This window comes from Heterodontus francisci, chromosome 4 (genome assembly GCF_036365525.1).
Source record: "Heterodontus francisci isolate sHetFra1 chromosome 4, sHetFra1.hap1, whole genome shotgun sequence".
Taxonomy (NCBI): Eukaryota; Metazoa; Chordata; class Chondrichthyes; order Heterodontiformes; family Heterodontidae; genus Heterodontus; species Heterodontus francisci.
Window position 1 is genome coordinate 139,259,740 of NC_090374.1, and position 20,401 is coordinate 139,280,140.

The following is a 20,401-nucleotide window of genomic DNA, read 5'->3' on the forward strand; positions in this document are numbered from 1 at the left end:
ACCACAAAATGGAATCCAATGTGTCTGAATTATAACATATCACATTAACTGATCCAATGTGAATTATTTCAGATTTGCAACTCAGGTCAATATTCAAATACTTGGCAATCTTAGTGTCCTTCAATGTAACAGAAGAGCCATAAGGGGGCTGATTTTCCCCTGCATTGCACCCTGTGAGTGTCTATTTTTGTGTCACAATATAGAGGAAATTGCATCAATTACCCATTGTGTTGCTGCACATATTCTGAGGCATCCTCATGTATGAACTTTAAACTCCCATCTGAAACATTCCTTGTTCCAGTCTTACTCAGGCATCCTCCCCCAACTCTTTTTCCGGTACATTGATGACTGTATCGGTGTCGTTTCCTGCTCCTGCCCCAAACTGGAAAACTTGATCAACTTTGCTTCCAATTTTCACCCTTCTCTCACCTTTACATGGCCCATCTCTGACACTTCCCTTCCCTTCCTTGACTTCTCTGTCTCCATCTCTGTGGATAGACTGTCCACTAATCTTCATTATAAGCCCACCGACTCCCATAGAGACCTCGAATACACTTCCTCACACCCTGCTTCATGTAAGGACTCCATTTCGCCCAATTTCTCCGTATCCGACGCATCTGTTCTGATGATGCAACCTTCCACAACAGTGCTTCTGATATTTAGATTTTTTTTTAGATTTTAGAGATACAGCACTGAAACAGGCCCTTCGGCCCACCGAGTCTGTGCCGACCATCAACCACCCATTTATACTAATCCTACTGTAATCCCATATTCCTACCACATCCCCACCTATCCCTATACTTCCCTATCAATAACCTATACTAGGGACAATTTATAATGGCCAATTTACCTATCAACCTGCAAGTTTTCGACATGTGGGAGGAAACCGGAGCACCCGGAGGAAACCCACGCAGACACAGGGAGAACTTGCAAACTCCACACAGGCAGTACCCAGAATTGAACCCGGGTCGCTGGAGCTGTGAGGCTGCGGTGCTAACCATTGCGCCACCCTTTGATATGTCTTCCTTTTTCCTCAACCAAGGATTCCCCCCCCACTGTGGTTGACAGGGCCCTCAACTGTGTCCGATCCATTGCCCGCATTTCAGCCCTCATGCCTTCTCCTCCCTCCCTGAACCACGATAGAGTTCCCCTTGTCCCCACTTTCCACCCCACCAGCCTACACATCCAAAGGATCATCCTCCCCATTTCCACCATCTCCAGCGTGATGCCACCACCAAACACATCTGCCCCTCCTCTGTCAGCATTCCGAAGGGATCGTTCCCTCCGCGACACCCTAGTCCACTCCTCTATTACCCCCGACACCTTGTCCCCTTTCCACGCCACCTTCCCATGCAATCGCAGGAGGTGTAATACCTGTCCTTTTACCTCCTCTCTCCTCACTATCCAAGGCCCCAAACACTCCTTTCAGGGGAAGCAGCGATTTACTTGCACTTCTTTCAATTTAGTATACTGTATTCGCTGCTCACAATTCGGTCTCCTTTACACTGGGGAGACCATACATGCTTTGCTGAACACCTCCGCTCAGTCCGAAAACATGACCCCGAGCTTCCAATCGCTTGCCATTTCAATACACCCCCCTTCTCTCATGCCCACATCTCTGTCCTGGGCCTGCTGCAGTGTTCCAATGAATATCAACACAAGCTGGAGGAACAACACCTCATTTTCCAATTAGGCATGCCACAACCTACCAGACTGAACACTGAGTTCAATAATTTCAGAGCATGGCCGGCACTTTTTTATTTTTATTTTATTTTGTTTCATCATTTTTTTTTAACATGCGCCTGCCAACTGGTTTTTTCATGTTTGTGCTTTTGGCTAGGGCTGTTCATTATCCTGTCATTAACACTCTCTCTGCACTAATGCTTTGTCTTTCACCACACCATTAGCACACTCTCTTTGCCTTTGCCTCATGACCACCTTGTCAGTTAATCTCTCCTTCCCTTTTGTTCTCTTTTCCTCCCATCCCCACTTTACATGCTTAAATCTGATTACATTTCTAGCCTTTGCCAATTCTGATGAAAGGTCACAGACCTGAAACGTTCACTCTGCTTCTCTCTCCACAGATGCTGCCAGACTTGCTGAGTATTTCCAGCGCTTTCAGTTTTTGTTTTGTATAAGACACTAGTTCGGCCTCAGCTGGAGTATTGCGCCCAGTTCTGGGTGCCACACTTTAGGAAAGATGTGAAGGCATTGGAGAGAGAACAAAAAAGATTCACAAGAGTGGTGCCAAGGATGAGGAACTTCAGGTATGAAGACAGATTGGAGAAGTTGGGACTGTTTTCCTTGGAGAAGAAAAGATTGAGAGCTGATTTGATAGAGGTATTCAAAATCATGAGGGGTCTAGATGGAGTGGATAGGAAAAAATTGTTCCCACTCATGAAAAGATCAAGAATGAGAGGGCACAGATTTAAAGTTATTGGCAAAAGAAGAAAAGCGACATGAGGAAAAACTTTTTCACAGCGAGTGGTTAGAAACTGGAATGCACTGCCTGAGAGTGTGGTGGATGCAGGTTCCATCAAGGCATTCAAAAGGGAATTAGACTGTTATCTGAAAAGGAAGAATGTGCAGAGTTACGTGGAGAAGGCAGGGAAATGGCATTAAGTGAATTGCTCATTCGCAGCTGGTGCAGACACGATGGGCTGAATGGCCTCCTCTGCACTGTAACAATTCTGTGATTCTGTTGATTTCTAAAGTGGGTGCAGGAGCAGAGGGACCTGGGAGTACATGTGCACAAATAGTTGAAGGTGGTAGGGCAGTTTGAGAGAGCAGCTGGTAAGGCATATGGGATCCTGGGCTTTATAAATAGAGGCATAGAGCACAAAAGCAAGGAAGTTATGGTGAATCTTTATGAAATACTGATTTGGCCTCAACTGGAGTATTGTATCTAATCCTGGGCACCACACTTTAGGAAGGATCTGGAGGCATTGGAGAGGGTGCAGAAAAGATTTACGAGAATGGTTTCAGGGATGAGGGACTTCAATTACGAGGATAGACTGGAGAAGCTGGGTTTGTTCTCTTTAAAGAAAAGGTTGGGAGGAGATTTGACAGAGGTGTTCAAAATCATGAGGGATCTGGACAGAGTAGATAAGGAGAAATGGTTCCCATTGCCGGAAGGGTCGAAAACCAGGGGGCACCGATTTAAAGTGATTGTCAAAAGAACCAGAGGCGACATGAAGGAAAACTTTTTTATGAAGTGAGTAGTTAGGATCTGGAATACACTACCTGAGTGTGGTGCAGGCAGATTCAATTGTGGTTTTCAAAGGAGAATTGGATAATTATCTGAAGAGAAAGGTTTTACAGGGCCACAGGGAAAATGCAGGAGAGTAGGTCTAGCTGCGTTGCTCTCGCAGAGGGCCAGCACAGACACATTGGGCCGAATGGCTTCCTTCTGTGTTGTAACCATTCCATGAATAGCTTGAAAGGGCGATCAAAGCAGATTCAATAAAAACTTCAAAAGGGAATTGGATAAATAGTAGAAAGGGAAATAGATTCCAGCTCTGGGGAAGGGCATGGGAATGGGCCTAAATGGAAAGCTCTTTCAAAGAAATGGCACAGGCACAATGGGCCAAATAGCCTCCTTCTGTGATGCATCAACTATGATTTTATGATTTATACCCTGCCTGATTTTATGCGCCATTCACTCCATTCAACAGCAGTATTATTCAATAGTAGTCGCAAAGGGAGTACTGAACTGAACTGTCTTTCTGATCAAACATTAATCTCAGGCCCTATCTGCGCTTACTTAGAGGTGTATGGAAAAGTTTCTGACCTAGAAATTCTATCATGATTGTACATGGACACCAAGGAGATGGAGTGTGTGTTGCATGTGCCTATTCGCGTGGGCACAGGGACCATAAAGTTGGTGCTGGAAGCTTATTATAAATGGGCCAGGGATGCTGCTTATTGGTTGCGTGTCTGTTTGGGAGGGGACAGGAAATTGGGTGTCTCTGATTCACTTAAAGGTAGCTAACACCTTTCTGAAGGAGAAGCCCACTCTGGCTGCAGACAGGAGCAAAGTTTCTGGACAAAAATGACTCCAGGAACTGGTAGATCAGGCCCCGAGATTCTATAATGTTACTTTGGCAGTCTTGGTCCAGGCAGTGGACAGGAGGAGAGATAGCTCATTCCCCAAAGGCAGAAAGCCTCCCAGGCAACAGCTCTGCCACTCTCATCCTCCTCGGGGTCGCTACTGCTGCATCTTGAGGATTATCGTGCCTTCTTCATGGCAGTCCAGGAAGTATGTGACAGTTACATGGACAGACAAAAGGGAAATGCGCTGGGATCCCAAGTTCTGCACTCCACCAACCCCCTCCACCCCACACCCACCCCCGCCATTTACAACAGCTAGCAATGGGCACTGTGGGCTGGGAAGGAGGGACATTTTAGGTTGAGCAGTGAGATAACAGTGGGCATCACTCCTGAATTTTCCCCCATTTACTGTTGATGTCCTGCCCAATTTCAGATGGGAACACAGAAGAGAGTCCAGTGCATTTTATGTTATCTTATTTGTTTTCTTTGCCAGTCTTGTATTCTCCACCCTTCACAAACTCTAAATAGCTCAAAGTGCAGCTGCTTTTACCCTGTCTCTCACCAAGACCCATTCACCCATCATTTAAGAACATAAGAAATAGGAGCAGGAGTAGACTACACTGCCCCTCGAGCCTGCTCCACCATTTAATATGATAAGTTCTGCCTCAACACTTTCTCCCTGCTCCCCATAATCTCTTGATTCTGTGAGACCAAAAATCAGTCTATCTCAGTCTTAAATATACTTAACGTTTGAGCATCCATAACCCTCTGGAGAAGACAATTCCAAAGATTCACAACCCTCTGAGCGAAGAAATTTCTCCTCATCTCAGTCCAAAATGATTGACCCCTTATCCTGAGGCTGTGCCCCTGTGTTCTAGATTTCCCAGCCAAGGGAAACACTCAGTGCCTACCCTGTCAAACCCTTTTAGAATTTGCATGTTTCAATTAGATCACCTCTCATTTTTCTAAACTCCAGAGAGTATAGGATCTATTTACTCAGACTCTCATCATAGGACAACCCTTTCATCCCAGGAACCAATGCAGTGAACCTTTGCTGTATTGCCTCCAATGCAAATATATCCTTTCTTAAATATGGAAACTAAAACTGTGCACTGTACTCCACGTGTGGACTCATCAAATCCCTATACAACTGTATCAAGACCTCCTTGTTCTTGTACTTCAATCCCCTTGTAATAAAGGCCAACATGCCATTTGCCTTCCTAATTGCTTGCTATACCTGCATGCTAACTTTCTGTGCACCCAAGTCTCTCTGAATATCAACATTAAGAAGCTTCATGGCTTTTAAAAAATATCCTTTTTTTCTATTCTTACTACCATAGTGAATAACCTCACACTTCCCCACAGTATACTCCATCTGCCACCTCGTTGCCCACTCACTTAACCTGTCTATATCTCTTTGCAGCCTCTTTGTGTCCTCACAGCTTACATTCCCACCTAGATTTGTATCATCAGCAAACTTGGATACGTTACGCTCTGTCTCTTTGTCTAAGTTATTAATATAGATTGTAAATAGCTGAGACCCCAGCGCTATTTCGATTCTCACTGACCTTCATTAGCTCCCTGTCCTGACCTACAATTGTTCTCGATAAATTTAAAAGCGTCATCCTCATTTTCAAATCTATCCATATCCTCATCTCACCCTATCTGCAGCCTCATCCAGCCATTTGCTCTTTCCTGCACACTTCAGTCTCCAAATCTAGTCTTTTGTGCATCCCCTCCCCTTCCTTCGTCCTACCATTGATGGCAGATATTTAAGTTACCTCAGCCAACTTTCTGGAAATCCCTCCCTAAACCCATTTAGCTCTACTTCTCTTTCCACCATTAAAACCAATTTTTCAACTAAGTTTTAGGCCACAACTCCTAATTCTTGCACCATTGCCCATTGTCCATTTCTTTATTCTTATGATCTATCTGTATTGTTTCTTCCCTCATGTATATGAAAACAATGTTTTCTATGTTAAGGGATCTATAAATGTAAGTTGATGTTGTTGTACATATAACAAACGCATGAAACAATCTGTGCTAGAATATTACATTTTATAATTTTAACCTAAGGAACCACTCTTTTGTCTACAAAAAGAATTATGCAATTATCACTGCAATAATTACCTGTTGGTCTGACTGGATGATTTTCTCCGTGAACAAACAGAAGATGAGCACTGATCGCTTGGATTATCTCTAACAGTGGAATTCAGTGGATAACTAATAAGCTCCTCTGTGTCATTAGACAGTTCATCCCAACAAATATGTTCTTTGGAATTCAGACTCTTTAGGATTCAAAAAGAAAAAAGTATTATTTCATTTGAAATTTTAAAACATAAATGCTGTCAGAAAATGTTTCTCCCCTGCCACTTGTGTAGATTAGATAGTTGCAAAATTCTTTTTGGACATTAAGGAAGAACAATTACTTTTAATCTACCAGAAGTGAAAAGGAGGGTTAATATTCTCTCCAGGTTTTACTGTAGTAAAGAGATGAAATCCGCTAATGTAGTTCTCCCAGGGCATGCCTCAGATGATTTTTGTCTCTGACTGGCTTAACGCTATGTGAGAAATCCAAGAAAAATAGAACTGGGAAATTCCATCATATCGAAATCTGGATCAGATATAGGGCAGGGTCCAATTTTGTCCAGCCAACCCAATGTGAGCATTCCTCGTCATAATTTCCAGTGTGAGTCTAATTTAAATATCTGAAGCAAGCTCCAGGCATGCAAAAATGCCATTGACTGAGAACTCAACCATTATGGAATGGGACTTAATGGCCTTCAGCAGCTTAAAGAGAGTGAGGAGAAATGATTGGGATAAGAGCAAAAATGTTGTTTAACAATAATGTCTATGAGTTATGCAGGAGAGCAGAGAGCTGTGATGTTCAAAAATTAAATATCAAAGTGCTGAAGAAAGTTAGGTGAGGAGCAAGGCCCAGTTTGAAACAGATCTACACAGGTCCCAAGAAGAACTGTGTGGGGTGGTAGAATGATTGTCTAGGTCAGTCAATTCCAATATCCCATATATAGCAGCTCATTGTTGTGAAAAACGTAACAACCTTATCAAGTCAGGCAAGATAACAGGAACCAGCAACACTTTCCAGGAATGCACATCCATGTCACTTACAATAACTTTACTGTTATGTTTTTTTGAGTTTTCTTGCCCTTTTTTACTCTAGATATACATTTAGCTTTTGTGTCTCAGTCTACTCTTGCAAGTTAGCCCCCGTTCTTTACATCCTCAAGATGGTTCAAATTTGCTCTGATGACTAGGTATAGGTACATTGATATCGTGCCCATAAACACATGGTTCAGATTTATTTTACTTACTGATTCTGTCTCATGCCTTCACAGAAACCTCCTTACACCTTTGAGAAACATCTGAATGACACAACACTAAGACCTTGTTTTATTTTGCTTTAATTGCCAACTGAACTTGTTGGTAGATAGCTGAACAAGCATTAAATAAGAGTAGTAACATAACATAAATATTGGATAGAAGAATTAACCATAAATATGCAGTTGTTATTACATTATGCTAACTTCTCACATAAAAAAATAAATGGTTTGCAAACTTGACACTGAATTATATATTTTGTAATTAACTTTTATACATATAGCCATTCTCTTACGTGCTCACCAGATAGTGTAGTGTCTGTCTAGCTGATTGTCATCAGAGGTCCTATTCAGGCCACCTCTCTTCACAGATCCAGATCAAACTTAAAGGGGTAGAAATTGTTATGCCCTGGTTTTTGGGTGCGGGGGTCATGATTCACGACTTGCTCGTGCTGCTTCTGAATGAGGTGAGAAGTAAAATTAGTACACCCACCTCATTTCCATGATTGTAGCACGGCCCCGAGGGGCTCAGTGCTGCACTGCTCTCTATAGCACTGCCGACAGCCTCTGCACACTTGTAAGGGGCTGAGTAGCATTCTGAGCAAACCACATGCCACCGGCAGCCTTCCCTTTTTAAAGGTACTGTCCCTATAAAAGGGAAAATGCAGCAATGCATTGCAGACTGATGGATAGTCACTTTGGAACACTCAGGGTCAAGGGAGATGTTGCAATGCGTCAGGGAAAGGGCTGCCTGCTTCAGTAACGCCACCTTGGAGACACTGGTGATACAAGTGGAGGCCAAGAGAGACAGGATGGGGTGGATTTTCCTTCTGGGGCCGGGAACCCAATGTTACGAGAATGTCCAGGTCCTGACCCCACACCGCATCAGTGGTTTACTCCCGACACACCAATTAATGGCCAGAGGGTATGCTCGCTGTCCAATTAAGGATGGCAGGCAGGCACCCAAGGCTGGAGGGACAAGAGAAGGCCCTCCAGCAATAACACATTGGCAGCACCATCATCTGAGATTGGAACTGCTGATGTATGTAGGAGAGAGAGAGAAGTCACCTCCATCTTGAGGCACCCTCTGAATACTGTTTAAAAACATAAAAAATAGAAACATACAAATTAGGAGGAGTAGGCCACTCAGTCCCTCGAGCCTGCTCCACTACTCAATAAGATCATGGCTGATTTGATTGTAACCTCAACTCCATATTCCCTGCCTACCCTCAATAACTTTTCACCCCCTTGCTTATCAAGAATCTATGTCCCTTTGCCTTACAAATATTCAAAGAATCTGCCTCCACCACATTTTGAAGAAGAGAGTTCCAAAGACTCATGAACCTCTGAGAGAAAAAAATATCTCCTCATCTCTGTCTTAAATGGGCGACCCCTTATTTTTCAACAGTGACCCCTAGTTTTAGATTCGCCCACAAGGGGAAACATCCTTTCCACATCCACCCTGTCAAGACCCCTCAGAATCTTATATGTTTCAATCAAGTGGCCTCTTACTCTTCTAAACTCCAGCGGATACAAGCCTAGCCTGTCCAACCTTTCCTCATAAGACAACCTGCCCATTCCAGGAAAGAGATCACAGTTGGCTATGCTGTCCTCATGGAGGGGAAAACACTCTACATAGCAGCCTGTGGCTGCAGCTGTGGCCATTGCGGCATGGCGGTTATGGGGGTGAGGGGGTTTAAAAAGACCACTTGAGTAGTTGCAAACCCGTCCTCCACCCCGTTTGCCACTGGGAGGCCGCCTCCTCTCACTGGCCATTTCAGTCACCGCAGGGGCCTGCCTGCTTGGAAGAGCGCCTGAATATGCCCCTTAATATCCTTTATTGGTCTGTCACGTGGCTGGGTAGCCATTCTGCCCCTGATCCTGCCTTTTCAAAAATGGTTCCTAGTCAGAACTGTGCAGCAGGAAATTCTGCACCCACCTGCCTCAGTCCTGCCTCCATCAGGCTTAGAAAATCTGGCCCATGCTTCCACTGAGGGGACAGGAAGCTTTCGAGGCAGACCCTCAGAATGTAATGGGAGTAGGTGGCAAGGGTGGTTAATGCCCAGAGTGTTGCCACCAAGATGTGGCAGCAGTGCAGAAAATATTTTAATGACCTCACTTGGCTGGTCAAGGTGAGTGAATGCAAATCACATCTCACACCCACCACCCACCTCTAACAATGTTCAATAAATTACACCTCCATCACTCACCCAGCATCACTCCCGGCACTCAAGACTCAGTCCTAACATTCTTATACTACACTTTACACACACACACTTTCCAATCATGCCAACTGCCCTCTATGTTGAACACCACTTGGAAGAAGCATTGATTGTAGCAAGGGCATGGAATGCCTGGATGGGAGACTTCAATATTCACCACCAGGAGTGGCTCGGTAGTAGCTCTACTAACCAACCTGGCCGAGTCGTGAAGGACATATCTGCCAGATAGGGCCAGTGGCAGGTGGTGAGAAAATCAACATAAGGAAAAAACCTGCTTGACCTCATCATCATTACTCTATCTGTTGCAGATGAATCTATCCATGATAGAAGCCTGAGGACACCCTCCATCGTGTTGTGTGGCACTAACACTGCGCTGTGTGGCATTACCACCCTGTTAAATGGGATAGATTCAGAACAGATCTAGCAACTCAAAACTTTCATCCATGAGGCGTTATGGCCATCAGCAGCAGCAGAATTCTATTCCACCACAATCTGTAACCTCATGGCCTGGCATATCTCTCACTCTACCATTACCATCAAGCTCGGGGACCAACCCTCATTCAATGTGGAGTGTAGGAGAACATGCCAGGTGCAACACCAAATATACCTAAAAATGAGATGCCAACCTGGTGAAGCTACAACACAGGACTACATGCATACTAAACATTCAGGCTTGTGCTGGTAAGTGGCAAGTAACATTCATGCCACACAAGTGGCAGTCAATGATCATGTCCAGCAGGAGAGAATCTAACTTTCTCCCCTTGACATTCAACAGCATTACCATCGTTGACTCCCCCACCATCAACATCCTGGAGATTACCATCAATCAGAAACTTAACTCGACAAGTATAAATACTGTGCTATAAGAGCAGGTCAGAAGCTGGGTATTCTGTGGTGAGTAACTCAACTCCTGACTTCCAAAATCCTGGGCACCATGGCAGCAGTGTGTACCACCTACAAGATGCACTGCAACAACTCGCCAAGCATCCTTTGACCCACCTCCCAAAGCCATGACCTCAATCACCTAGAAAGACAAGGTTAGTAGACACATGGGAACACCACCATCTGCAAATTCCCTTCCAAGCCACACACCATCCTGACTTGGAACTATATCACCGTTCCTTCACTGTTGACGGGCCAAAATACTGCAACGCCCTCCCCAACAGCTCTTTGGATGTACCTGCACCACATGGATTGGAGCAGTTCAAGAACGTGGCTCACCACCACCTTTTCAAGGGCAATTTGGGATGGGCAACAAATGCTGGCCTTGCCAGCGACACTTACATCCTAAGAACAAATATAAAAAAAGCAGAGTCTTGATTATTGATATTTATGTCAACAAACGTTGCAGAATCACCAACTACTAAAGGAAATTCTCTGCATAGAATGATTTCAAAACGGTTTATAATTTTACTACTTTTCACAAAATAATCCCAAACACTAATTGTTGCTCAGGTGTAAGTTCCTAATACCTATCTGAAGTACTCCTTTACCTACTCTAGTTTTCATTTGAGGTCCCCACTTCAGCATAAGAGTTTTAAGGCTGCTGTGACTCAAACAAGGGTGCTTGAGATGTCTGTAATTGGTGACTTCCTGGAGCTCTGGCCTGAGGGCTTGTTTGCAGACAACAGGAACTCAACAGTCAGGGCTTTCCGGCACTGGGGTGGGCATTGGTTGAGGAATGGCAATGGTGCAGACATACAGTCATCCTGAGAGAGGGTAACATGTTGTATTCCCAATCCATGGTTGCCCTGCTATCAGGCTGTGATCAGCCAGTCCTACTGTGGGAGAGCTGACTGTAGTATATCAGTTTTAAAACACTCATTCTACAGTTAAGTCCATAGCATACATGGCTCCAGTATGAGCATCCCTGTGAGATGCTACTACTGGTGCCAAAGACTCCTGCATTAAGGACCCAGCTGGAGCACCCATTGAGGTGAGCACACGCTCTATGATTGACTGAAGAATTTTAATGCCATGCGCCACAACGACAGGCAAGTTGCCAGCAGACTCCTCCAAACACTCTGACATGTCGCTCAAGTTCTCTGGCAGGCAGTTCAATGCATTGAGCAATGTTGGGGCACAGAAAACATTTTGCTTTTAAAGGCTGGGCCTCGAAAGTTTGTAGCCGGAACTTAATGGTGAGGTGGGGTTGGAGTGTGTTGGCGGGGATGGGGGGGGGGAGGTTGTCTTAGTGGGGGTGGGGGGACTCTCCGTGGGGCACAGGGTGCCCAATCAAGAGGGAACCCCTCCACAACCTGCAAAGAGGCTGCCACTAGGCAGCCTCCTCAGATGCCGAAGTGCCCGTCCGCTGGTGGTAAAATACTAGCAGTGGCGGGAAGAGGCCCTTAAGTGGCAATTAATTGCCCACTTAAGGGCCTCAATTGGTCTAAGGGCATGCAGGCCATTTGCCACCTCCCCCGCAACTGGTAAAATAGCAGTGGGGACAGGTAGGTGACAGGCACGGCAACTTCCTGCCTCCCATCTGATTTTAAGTCCCCCCTTGTAGCCTGCTCACGGGGATGGGGTGGGGCGCGGGGCATTAAATTCTGGTCTGCATCTCTGTCCTCTTTAGCAGAGTTCGGACATGTCCTCACCCTCAGTGTGCTGTTTCCTGGGCTGTCCTTTCCACCTGTACCTGTTCACTTGTGTACGGTGAATCACCCAATGCAGACCCCTCTAATTCACTCTCTATACCACGCAGGGTGCCAAGATTTGTGCTGGTGCTTGGAAGGGTAAAAAGCAGTAACTGCATTTCCAGGAGGGATGTCCACCTCAGTCTACATGGTCTCAGGGCCTGAAGAATCTGAAAGACCTACAAAAAGTGTAAAGTTTCAAGGGTTAGAATGTAGTGGCGAGGGTGAGCAATATTAGATAATTGGCAGCACAATGCAGCATCAAATTGTCATGCTGTGTGTGTGTGTGTATGTGAGAGAGAGAGAGAGAGAGAGAGAAAGAGGGAAAGATTTAAGTAGAAAGAGAAAAGGAACAGAAGATGCCAAAACTCCCTTTTATGCATGGCCTTTAGTCTGGTCAGCTCTGCTGCATGTCCTCGTGTGAAAGTAATATGCAAACTCTGCTCAATGACCAATTCTAGACTTTCTTACTCTTCTCATCCAGATATGCTAGTGGAAGAAGAACCAAACAGCAGTTCACAAGCAGCTGCCCAGAGGTATCCACCATGAAAAAATTAGAAAGTAAGCCAGAGGACAATACATTGGGAGGGACAAACAGCACCAGTGAACAGAAGAAGCTGGTGGTGGTGCATTTCTGATTGAGGTCAGGATGCATTAACCCTTGCATGAAGAACCTGGGATCCACTTTTAAGAGAAGTATGCTTGCAGACCGGATTCTTGCATCAAACATGTGCTCCATCTTGGAGAGGCATATGCCAACTTTGAACAGATTGATGGAGCAAATGGAAAGGGACTTTCAAAGCATCACTCATCTTCTGCATGGAAGGGGTAGTAGCACAGCAGGATTGGTATGTGTTACCCTCTCTATGTCAGCATCTCTGCTTCCTCGCTACTCACTCAAGAAATACCAACCATGGTGCCAAAAAGCGAGTTGGGCCAGACTGCCCAGGCAACAGCCAAAGTGCTGCAATCTGCAGCCAGGTCTTCAGAGGCTCAAACTCCCAGAAATCACCAGCCAAAATCATCTCAATGGCCCCACATCAGCAACAGTAGCCTTCAGCCAACTCTGCTTAAACCACTGGCGAGCACCTCATAGGATGAGTAGAGTTAATAAACCTTCTGCAAAAAGCATTAGGAATTGATCACTTGGGTGACAAATAATGAATTCACTTCAATATTATGTTTGAAATTAAAATCAACACCTTTTATTACTTTGCAACTTTGGTCTATAGTTCCTTCTCATTGCAACTTCTTAATCTTACACATAGAGGTTGGCTGAATGGTTTATGTCCTTAACTGCTGAATCAAGGGATTGGTGAAGTGGTAACAAAGAATGTTAACGCTGAGGGCCTTTTCTGACTTTTCAGGTAAGAGGATTGTTTCAACCATTGAAAGTATTGCTCCATCAACTGATCTCTGCCTTGTCTAGTTGTGCATTCTGTGGGCCATCATTCTTGTGTTTCTCGCTTTCGTTAGATTCTTCCTTGTCCGATGATGCTCTGTCCCGTTGCTGCACCTCCTCCAACCCCAATCCTCTTTGCATTGCCGAGTTGTGCAAAATGCAGCAAACTACAATGGTGCAGCTCACTTTGTCTGGCCATATTGTAGGGAGCCCCCAGAGTGATCAAGGCACCTGAATGTTTTCATCAAAATGCCAATGGTAAGCTCTGTGATGTTCCTGGTGGTCTCATGGCTTTCATTGTACATCTGTTGCTTAGGCATGGTGGAATGTGGAGGGATGTCATCAGCCATATGTGAAGAAGGTAATATTTTTCCCCTTCCAGCATCCTGCATGCTCCTGGATGGGTGAAAAAGTGGTAAGATGGATAAGTGTCACAGACTGAAGGTGTCAAGGCAACTACCAACGAAACTGGTGCACACTTGCATTATCCTGTGACGACCACACACCAGTAGAACATTGATGCAGTTTCTGTTCATATAAGCTGAACATCTTTTGGTACTCTGATAGCTTCATGAGTTCAGTCGAATACATCCCTGGACATGAGGGAAGAAGGTGACTGTTGCAAATCACAGAGCTCTCTCATTCAGCCTGTTGGTGTCCAGGTAAGTGCTGTAAGTGAAGTAAGTGCTGAACCTGGCAAGAAGGGCATTGGTGACCTGTTTGATGCAGGTGCGCACTGCAGCTGGTAGGAGTTGGGCCAAAAAAGTTAAGTGCAGTAGTGCCTTTGACAGCCATTGGCAAAACTTGGACCCGTCCAACAAGCAGCAGATCCTGCTGCAACAAACTGAGTTTGCAAACTCAATCAGCTGCAGAGTAAAATTGGCAGTCAACAAGTTTCCAGTGGGAAGGCATGGGAAATTAATTTTCCCAATCTTTTTTGTGCAATCTTATTTGTTAAACAAAGAAAAACTCTTTGAAAGTTAGAAAAATGTTGGTTGCTTAAGTTGTTGGCAAAATTACATAGAAAGCTTGGATAAATCTTAGTACAATTAACTTTCGTAACTTTATTTAATTTTCAATTCCTTTTCTCTCAAGACAGTGCTGACATGAGCTGGGTAGGGTGCTATAGATGTCTGCAATTTCTGCCATTTTGTCTAAATAGGGCTTCTTCATGTGTTTGCATAGAATGAGTGTTGGTGAGTTACTGGCCATGGAGTTCCATCATAGTTAATGTACCTGATGTATACCGTGGTTCAGGGTATAAGGCTCAGTAAAGTGAAGCCTGTCTGACTTTTCTTATCACTAACCCAGGGACATGGAGATCAATACTAGGACCTCAACCACAGCTGAGATTATCTAACTAAACATAGATCAGAGATTTAACTTGGAATCTTCATGGTCTACATGGCTCAATATTACACTGATACTTACTGAGTACTAATAATTCTGATGCATTCAAATGAAAAAAACAGAAATATTAAAATAAATTTTTTTTTTTAAAACTGAGGTTAGAAACTTTTCAGTAATTATCACATCTGCCTACCCAATAAAGTGACATATTTAGTCTGTTGAATATGTATATTTATTGTAAAACACATCGAAAACTATTACATAGCATTTAAAGCACAGAAACAGGCCATTTGATCCAAATCTACTAGCGTTTATGCTCAATACGATCCTCTTTCCACTGCACTTCCTCTAAGCCATCAGCATTTTCTTCTATTCTTTTCTCCCTCATGTACTTATCTAGCTTCCCCTTAAATGTATCTATGCCATTTGCCTTATCTACTCTATGGTGGAGACAAGCTCCACATTATAACATTTCTGGATCAAGATATTTCTCCCGAATGTCCTATTGGATTTATTAGTGACAATCTTACATTTATGATTCCTAGTTTATAACCCCCCAAGTGGAAACAACTTGGGGCTAAATTGGATAGCCCCCAAAAACGGACAAGGGATTGTGATGCACGATTGACCTGCGTAAATTGATTGCAATGCAGACAGCACGCCAACTTTGTGCTGCCTGCTCATTTGAATGATTTCTGCGACCAGCTAACACTAACCACTCAGTTCATTGGTTGGACATGTCAGTAGGGTGCCAATATTGTGAGTGGCTACCACCACCTAAAATTAGCCTGCACTGCTTAGAGCTAGCCTGTACCTCTTAAAAGTGATGTGTACTGTGGTTGGAACCGATGCTGGGAGTCATGGTTCAAGACAATCTAACTTGGGAAAAAGTGAGGAATGGCACAACAGGGGAGAGTGCAGGCTCCACGGTATTTGGACTATCACTGCAGGTAATGGTGAAGGTGGAAAGGAGAGTTGTTCTGTATCGGCAGCAGGGAACGAGGCCCTCATGACACACAATCAAAAGGCAGCAAGAGCAGATAGCTGTGGAAATCAATGCCAGAAGTCAAGCCAGAAGACCTGGTTACAGTATCACAAGAAGTTTGATAACTCACACGATTGGTCAAGGTCAGTGAATGCATCTTCAAATGCCACATCTACCAACTGCACCAGAAGCCTCAGATCACCACACCCCCATAACTCACCTACCAACAATTTCTATCAATCAGGCCTCATACCTAACTTCATATGCTTCACCTCACCCTCACACACTTAGCACTCCTACAAGTCTCACACCCACATTTCAAGGTTGTACACACTGCCAGATATTCAACCGTAAAGCCACATCAGCCAAACAGATTGCATGACACTCATTGACACATTTCCCTCTCCCTTGTAGGAGAAAGTGGTGTACAACCAGAGGCAACAGAAGCTAACTGGAGGGGGACAGATGCACTTGCATGTCCTAATTCCCATGAAAGAGATGATGCTGGCCATTATTGAGACAGCCATTGCCAAGGCTGTGGCCAGCATCGGGGCTGAAACCATCGAAGATGACAGTGTCCTCATACCTAATTCTCTTTCTCATATCCTACTTTCCCGTCCTCCACACTCTCTTCTGATTTACAAGCAGCAGATAATGTAAGCATTCACCTCTTAATTCCCACCCTACTCCCCACACCATAGCCTTACTCTTGTGCCTATATCCTTTCAGATACCCAAGAGGTTCAACCTGGCATTTTCATTTGATTTCACACTCACAGCCATCAGCTCAGGGTACTAACATTGCTTATGTCTTAAAGGATAGATTACAAATGGGATCTGCACATGGTGAGACACCAAGCATGAATGAGCAGCAGCCAGGGGCAAGTGGAGCACTGGTGCCAGCTCCCCAGAGGGTGAAGTCGTGCACGGGTTCCAATGCAGAGGGCTGAGATGAGAGCTTTGATGGGCAGACCGCAGAAGAACGCTGATGGGCATGCATAATGAAATGGTTGATGCATTGGAGAGCATGTCAGAAGGCCTGCGGTCAATGTCAAGGAATATGGAGGGGTCCAGCAGCAAATTGGCAGATGGCTTTGCACACAGCTTTGAGCCCATTCATTCTAGCATAGAATTGGTGGCCAACTTAGTTCACACGTATGCAGACCTTAATATCTTGAAAACCTCAATCAAATCACCACTTAACCTTCTAAGTTCTGGGGAATACAACCCTAGTTTATGTAATCTCTCCTCATAATTTAACCCTTGGAGTGCAGGTACCATTCTGATAAACCTACGTTGCTCTTCATCTAAGCCCAATACACCTTACCTAAGGTGTGTTGACCAGAACTGCTCACAGTACTCCAGGTGTGGTCTAATCTGAACTTTTTATAGCTGAAGTATGTACCCCCTTATATTCTAGTCCTCTAGATATAAAGACCAAAATTCCATTAGTCTTTTTAATTATTTTCTGTGCCTGTTTGTGACATTTTAATGATATATGTATCTGGACCCCCAAATCTCTTTGGGCCCCCACTGTTTCTAGCTTTCCACCATTTAGAAATTACCCTGCTCTATCCTTGATGACCACACATTTGCCTACATTGAAATCAATTTGCCATAGCTTTACTAATTCACTTAATCCATCAATATCTTTTTTTAATTTTATGCTTCCAAATGCATTGCTTACAATGCTGCTTAACTTTGTGTGATTGGCTTTCTATCCCATTATCTAAGTCATTAACAAATACAATGAATAGTTGATGCCCCAACACAGATTCTTCTGGGACACCACCAGCCACATCCTGCCAATTCAAGTAACTGTCCATTATCCCTACTCCCTTGTCACCTGCCGCTCAGCCAATTTCCAAACCAGCTGAATAACTTGCCTTCAATTCCATAAGCTTCAATTCTAGCTAACAGACTTTAAGCCAGACTTTATCAAATGCCTTCTGGAAGTCCATTTAAATAACATCCATAGATGTCCACTATTTTAGTCACATCTGCAAAGAATTCATCAGGTTCATCAGGCATGACCTACACTTAACAAATCCATGCTGGCTCTCTCTGATCAGCTGAAAATTTTCAAGCTGTTCAGTTACCCTACCCTTAATTATAGAGTCTAGTAATTTCCCAATGACAGATGTTAGGCTAACTGGTCTATAATTTCCTGGTTTTCTTCTCTCGCCTTTCTTAAACAGCAGAGTAACATGTGCCATTTTCCAATCTAAAGGAACAGTTCCCGAATTGAGAGAACTTTGGAAGATTACAATTAGGGCAACTGCAATGTTCTCACCTACTTCCTTTAAAACACTGGGATGGAAACCATCTGGTCCTGGAGATTTGTCATTCTTGAGTGCCATTATTTTCTTCACTACTGTTATTTTGCTTATGTTAATTTTGGTGAGTCCCTGTCCCTTACTCAGTATTAGTTTCCTTGAGATTTCCAGCATGCTGACCTCTTCCTCCACTGTAAATACTGACACCAGGTAATTTTTCAACATGCCCACCATTTCCTTATTTTCATTAACATTACTACTGTTATCAGTTGTCAAGGGTTCGCCCACATTGCTCCTGACCACACTCTTTTTTCTAATATAATTGTAACAAAATTGTGTTGATTTTAATATCCTCTGCAAGTTTCTTTTCATACTCTCTTTTTGTAGCCCTTACTAATAGTTTTGCCGCCCTTTGCTGTGATTTGTATCTTTTCTATTCACCTGGATCTGTGCTATTTTTGTATGCTTTTTCTTTTAGATTTATGTTGTCTCTTACCTCTTTTATCATCTATGGGTGTTCTCTTGCCCCTTAGGGTTATAAACTGGCTCTGTATCACATTAAATTCTTTTTTGAACACCTTCCACTGATGATCTGTCATTTTACCCATGAACAGACTTTGCCAGTTTACTGTGGACAGTCTCTGTCTTATTGAAGTCAACCTTACCTAAATCTAGAATTTTAGACGCTGTTTTGTATTTCTCCTTTTCAAACACTATGTTGAATTCAATCATATTATGATCCCTATTAGATAAATGTTCAGGCATCATTAAGCTGTTAACTAAATCTAGCTCATTACTAAATTTAATATGGCATGCCCCCTTGTTGATTTTAAGACATAAGCCTGATTTTAACTCTGTGCAAGTGGATGGGTTTTGAATGAGTTAAAATCTTGCCCAATGTGGCAAAAAACTATCCTGGACACACTAAAGAAATTTACTACCTTTCTGACACGAGCTATTCTGCTTGTCCCAATCGATATGAAAGTTAAAATGCCCATTAAAATCACTCTGCCTTTACTACATGCTTGTCTAATCTTACGCAATCCACCACTTCACACCGACTACCAGGGGGCCTATACACTACTCCCATTATAGTCTTAAATCCATTTCTATTTCTTAATTCTACCCATAGAGTCTTCACTCCTGCTTACCTCTGCTTATATCTTCTCTTATCATTGAAGCGATTTCATTCTTAATCACTTAATGTCACTCCTCCCTCTCGACCATTTTCCCCGTCTTTCCTGTAGACTTTATAACTTGGTATATTTAGTTCCCAGGTCTGACCGTCTCACAACCGTGTCTCAGTAATAGTTACCATGCCATGCCCTCCAAGTTGAATTTGCACCTGCAATTCATTCAATTTGTTGTTTACACACCGTAAGTTTGCATAAAAAAAATTTTATTTGGGCCACACAGCCTAACCTATCCTTCAGATCTAATGTTTTACTCACATCTCTCATTTCTGTCTCCTGATTGAATCACTTTACATCTTTTCCCTTTACCTGCAATGTCTAAAGCAAAATCACTGTCTGTTACTCTACTCTCTTCCCGTTTGTTTGTTTTTGAACTATCAATACTATCTTTTACACCTGAACCTTCTGACATTATGTACTAGTTTAAAGCCCTTGTGACCAACATATCACCTATTTTTTTTTGTAGTGTGCAGCCGATTCGTTTAAGGGCACAGCTCTTTCAATTGTTCTGTGCGGCTATGACTGTGCATGTGTGGTAATTTAAAGGGCCCAACTTCAGTGTAGCCTACGTGGGAATGGATGGGTTGCTGCGTGGCCATGCAACTTAGAGGGAATATTGCTTGTGACTGCCCTATTTATCCTTTCCATTAGGACCCTGGTCTTCGCCCAGTTTTGGTGCAGCCCATCCAACAGTAGAGTTCCTTTCTGTCCCAATAGTGATGCCAATATCTCATGAAATGAAACCCCTTTTTTCCCACACCACTCCTTCAGCCACACGTTCACCTCCCTAATCTGCTATTCCAACTTGCATGTGGTTTGGGTAATAATCCGGAGATTATAATCCTTGAAATAAAAACAGAAAATGCTAGAAATACTCAGCAGGTCTGGCAGCATCTGTGCAGAGTGAAACAGAGTTAACGTTGCAGGTTTGTGACCTTTCATCAGAAAGA

The 20,401-nt window shown here is 43.6% G+C and overlaps 1 protein-coding gene across 5 annotated transcripts in view; it reads right to left on the minus strand.

The window, feature by feature from the left end:
* spata6l (spermatogenesis associated 6-like) overlaps positions 1–20,401 on the minus strand; it is a 148,145-nt gene that overhangs the window by 14,941 nt on the left and 112,803 nt on the right. For all 5 annotated transcript variants that reach the window (XM_068030245.1, XM_068030244.1, XM_068030247.1 and 2 more), the window contains one exon: positions 6,181–6,338. In XM_068030245.1, coding sequence (XP_067886346.1) covers positions 6,181–6,338 — 158 coding nt within the window. The remainder of the gene's footprint in view (positions 1–6,180; positions 6,339–20,401) is intronic.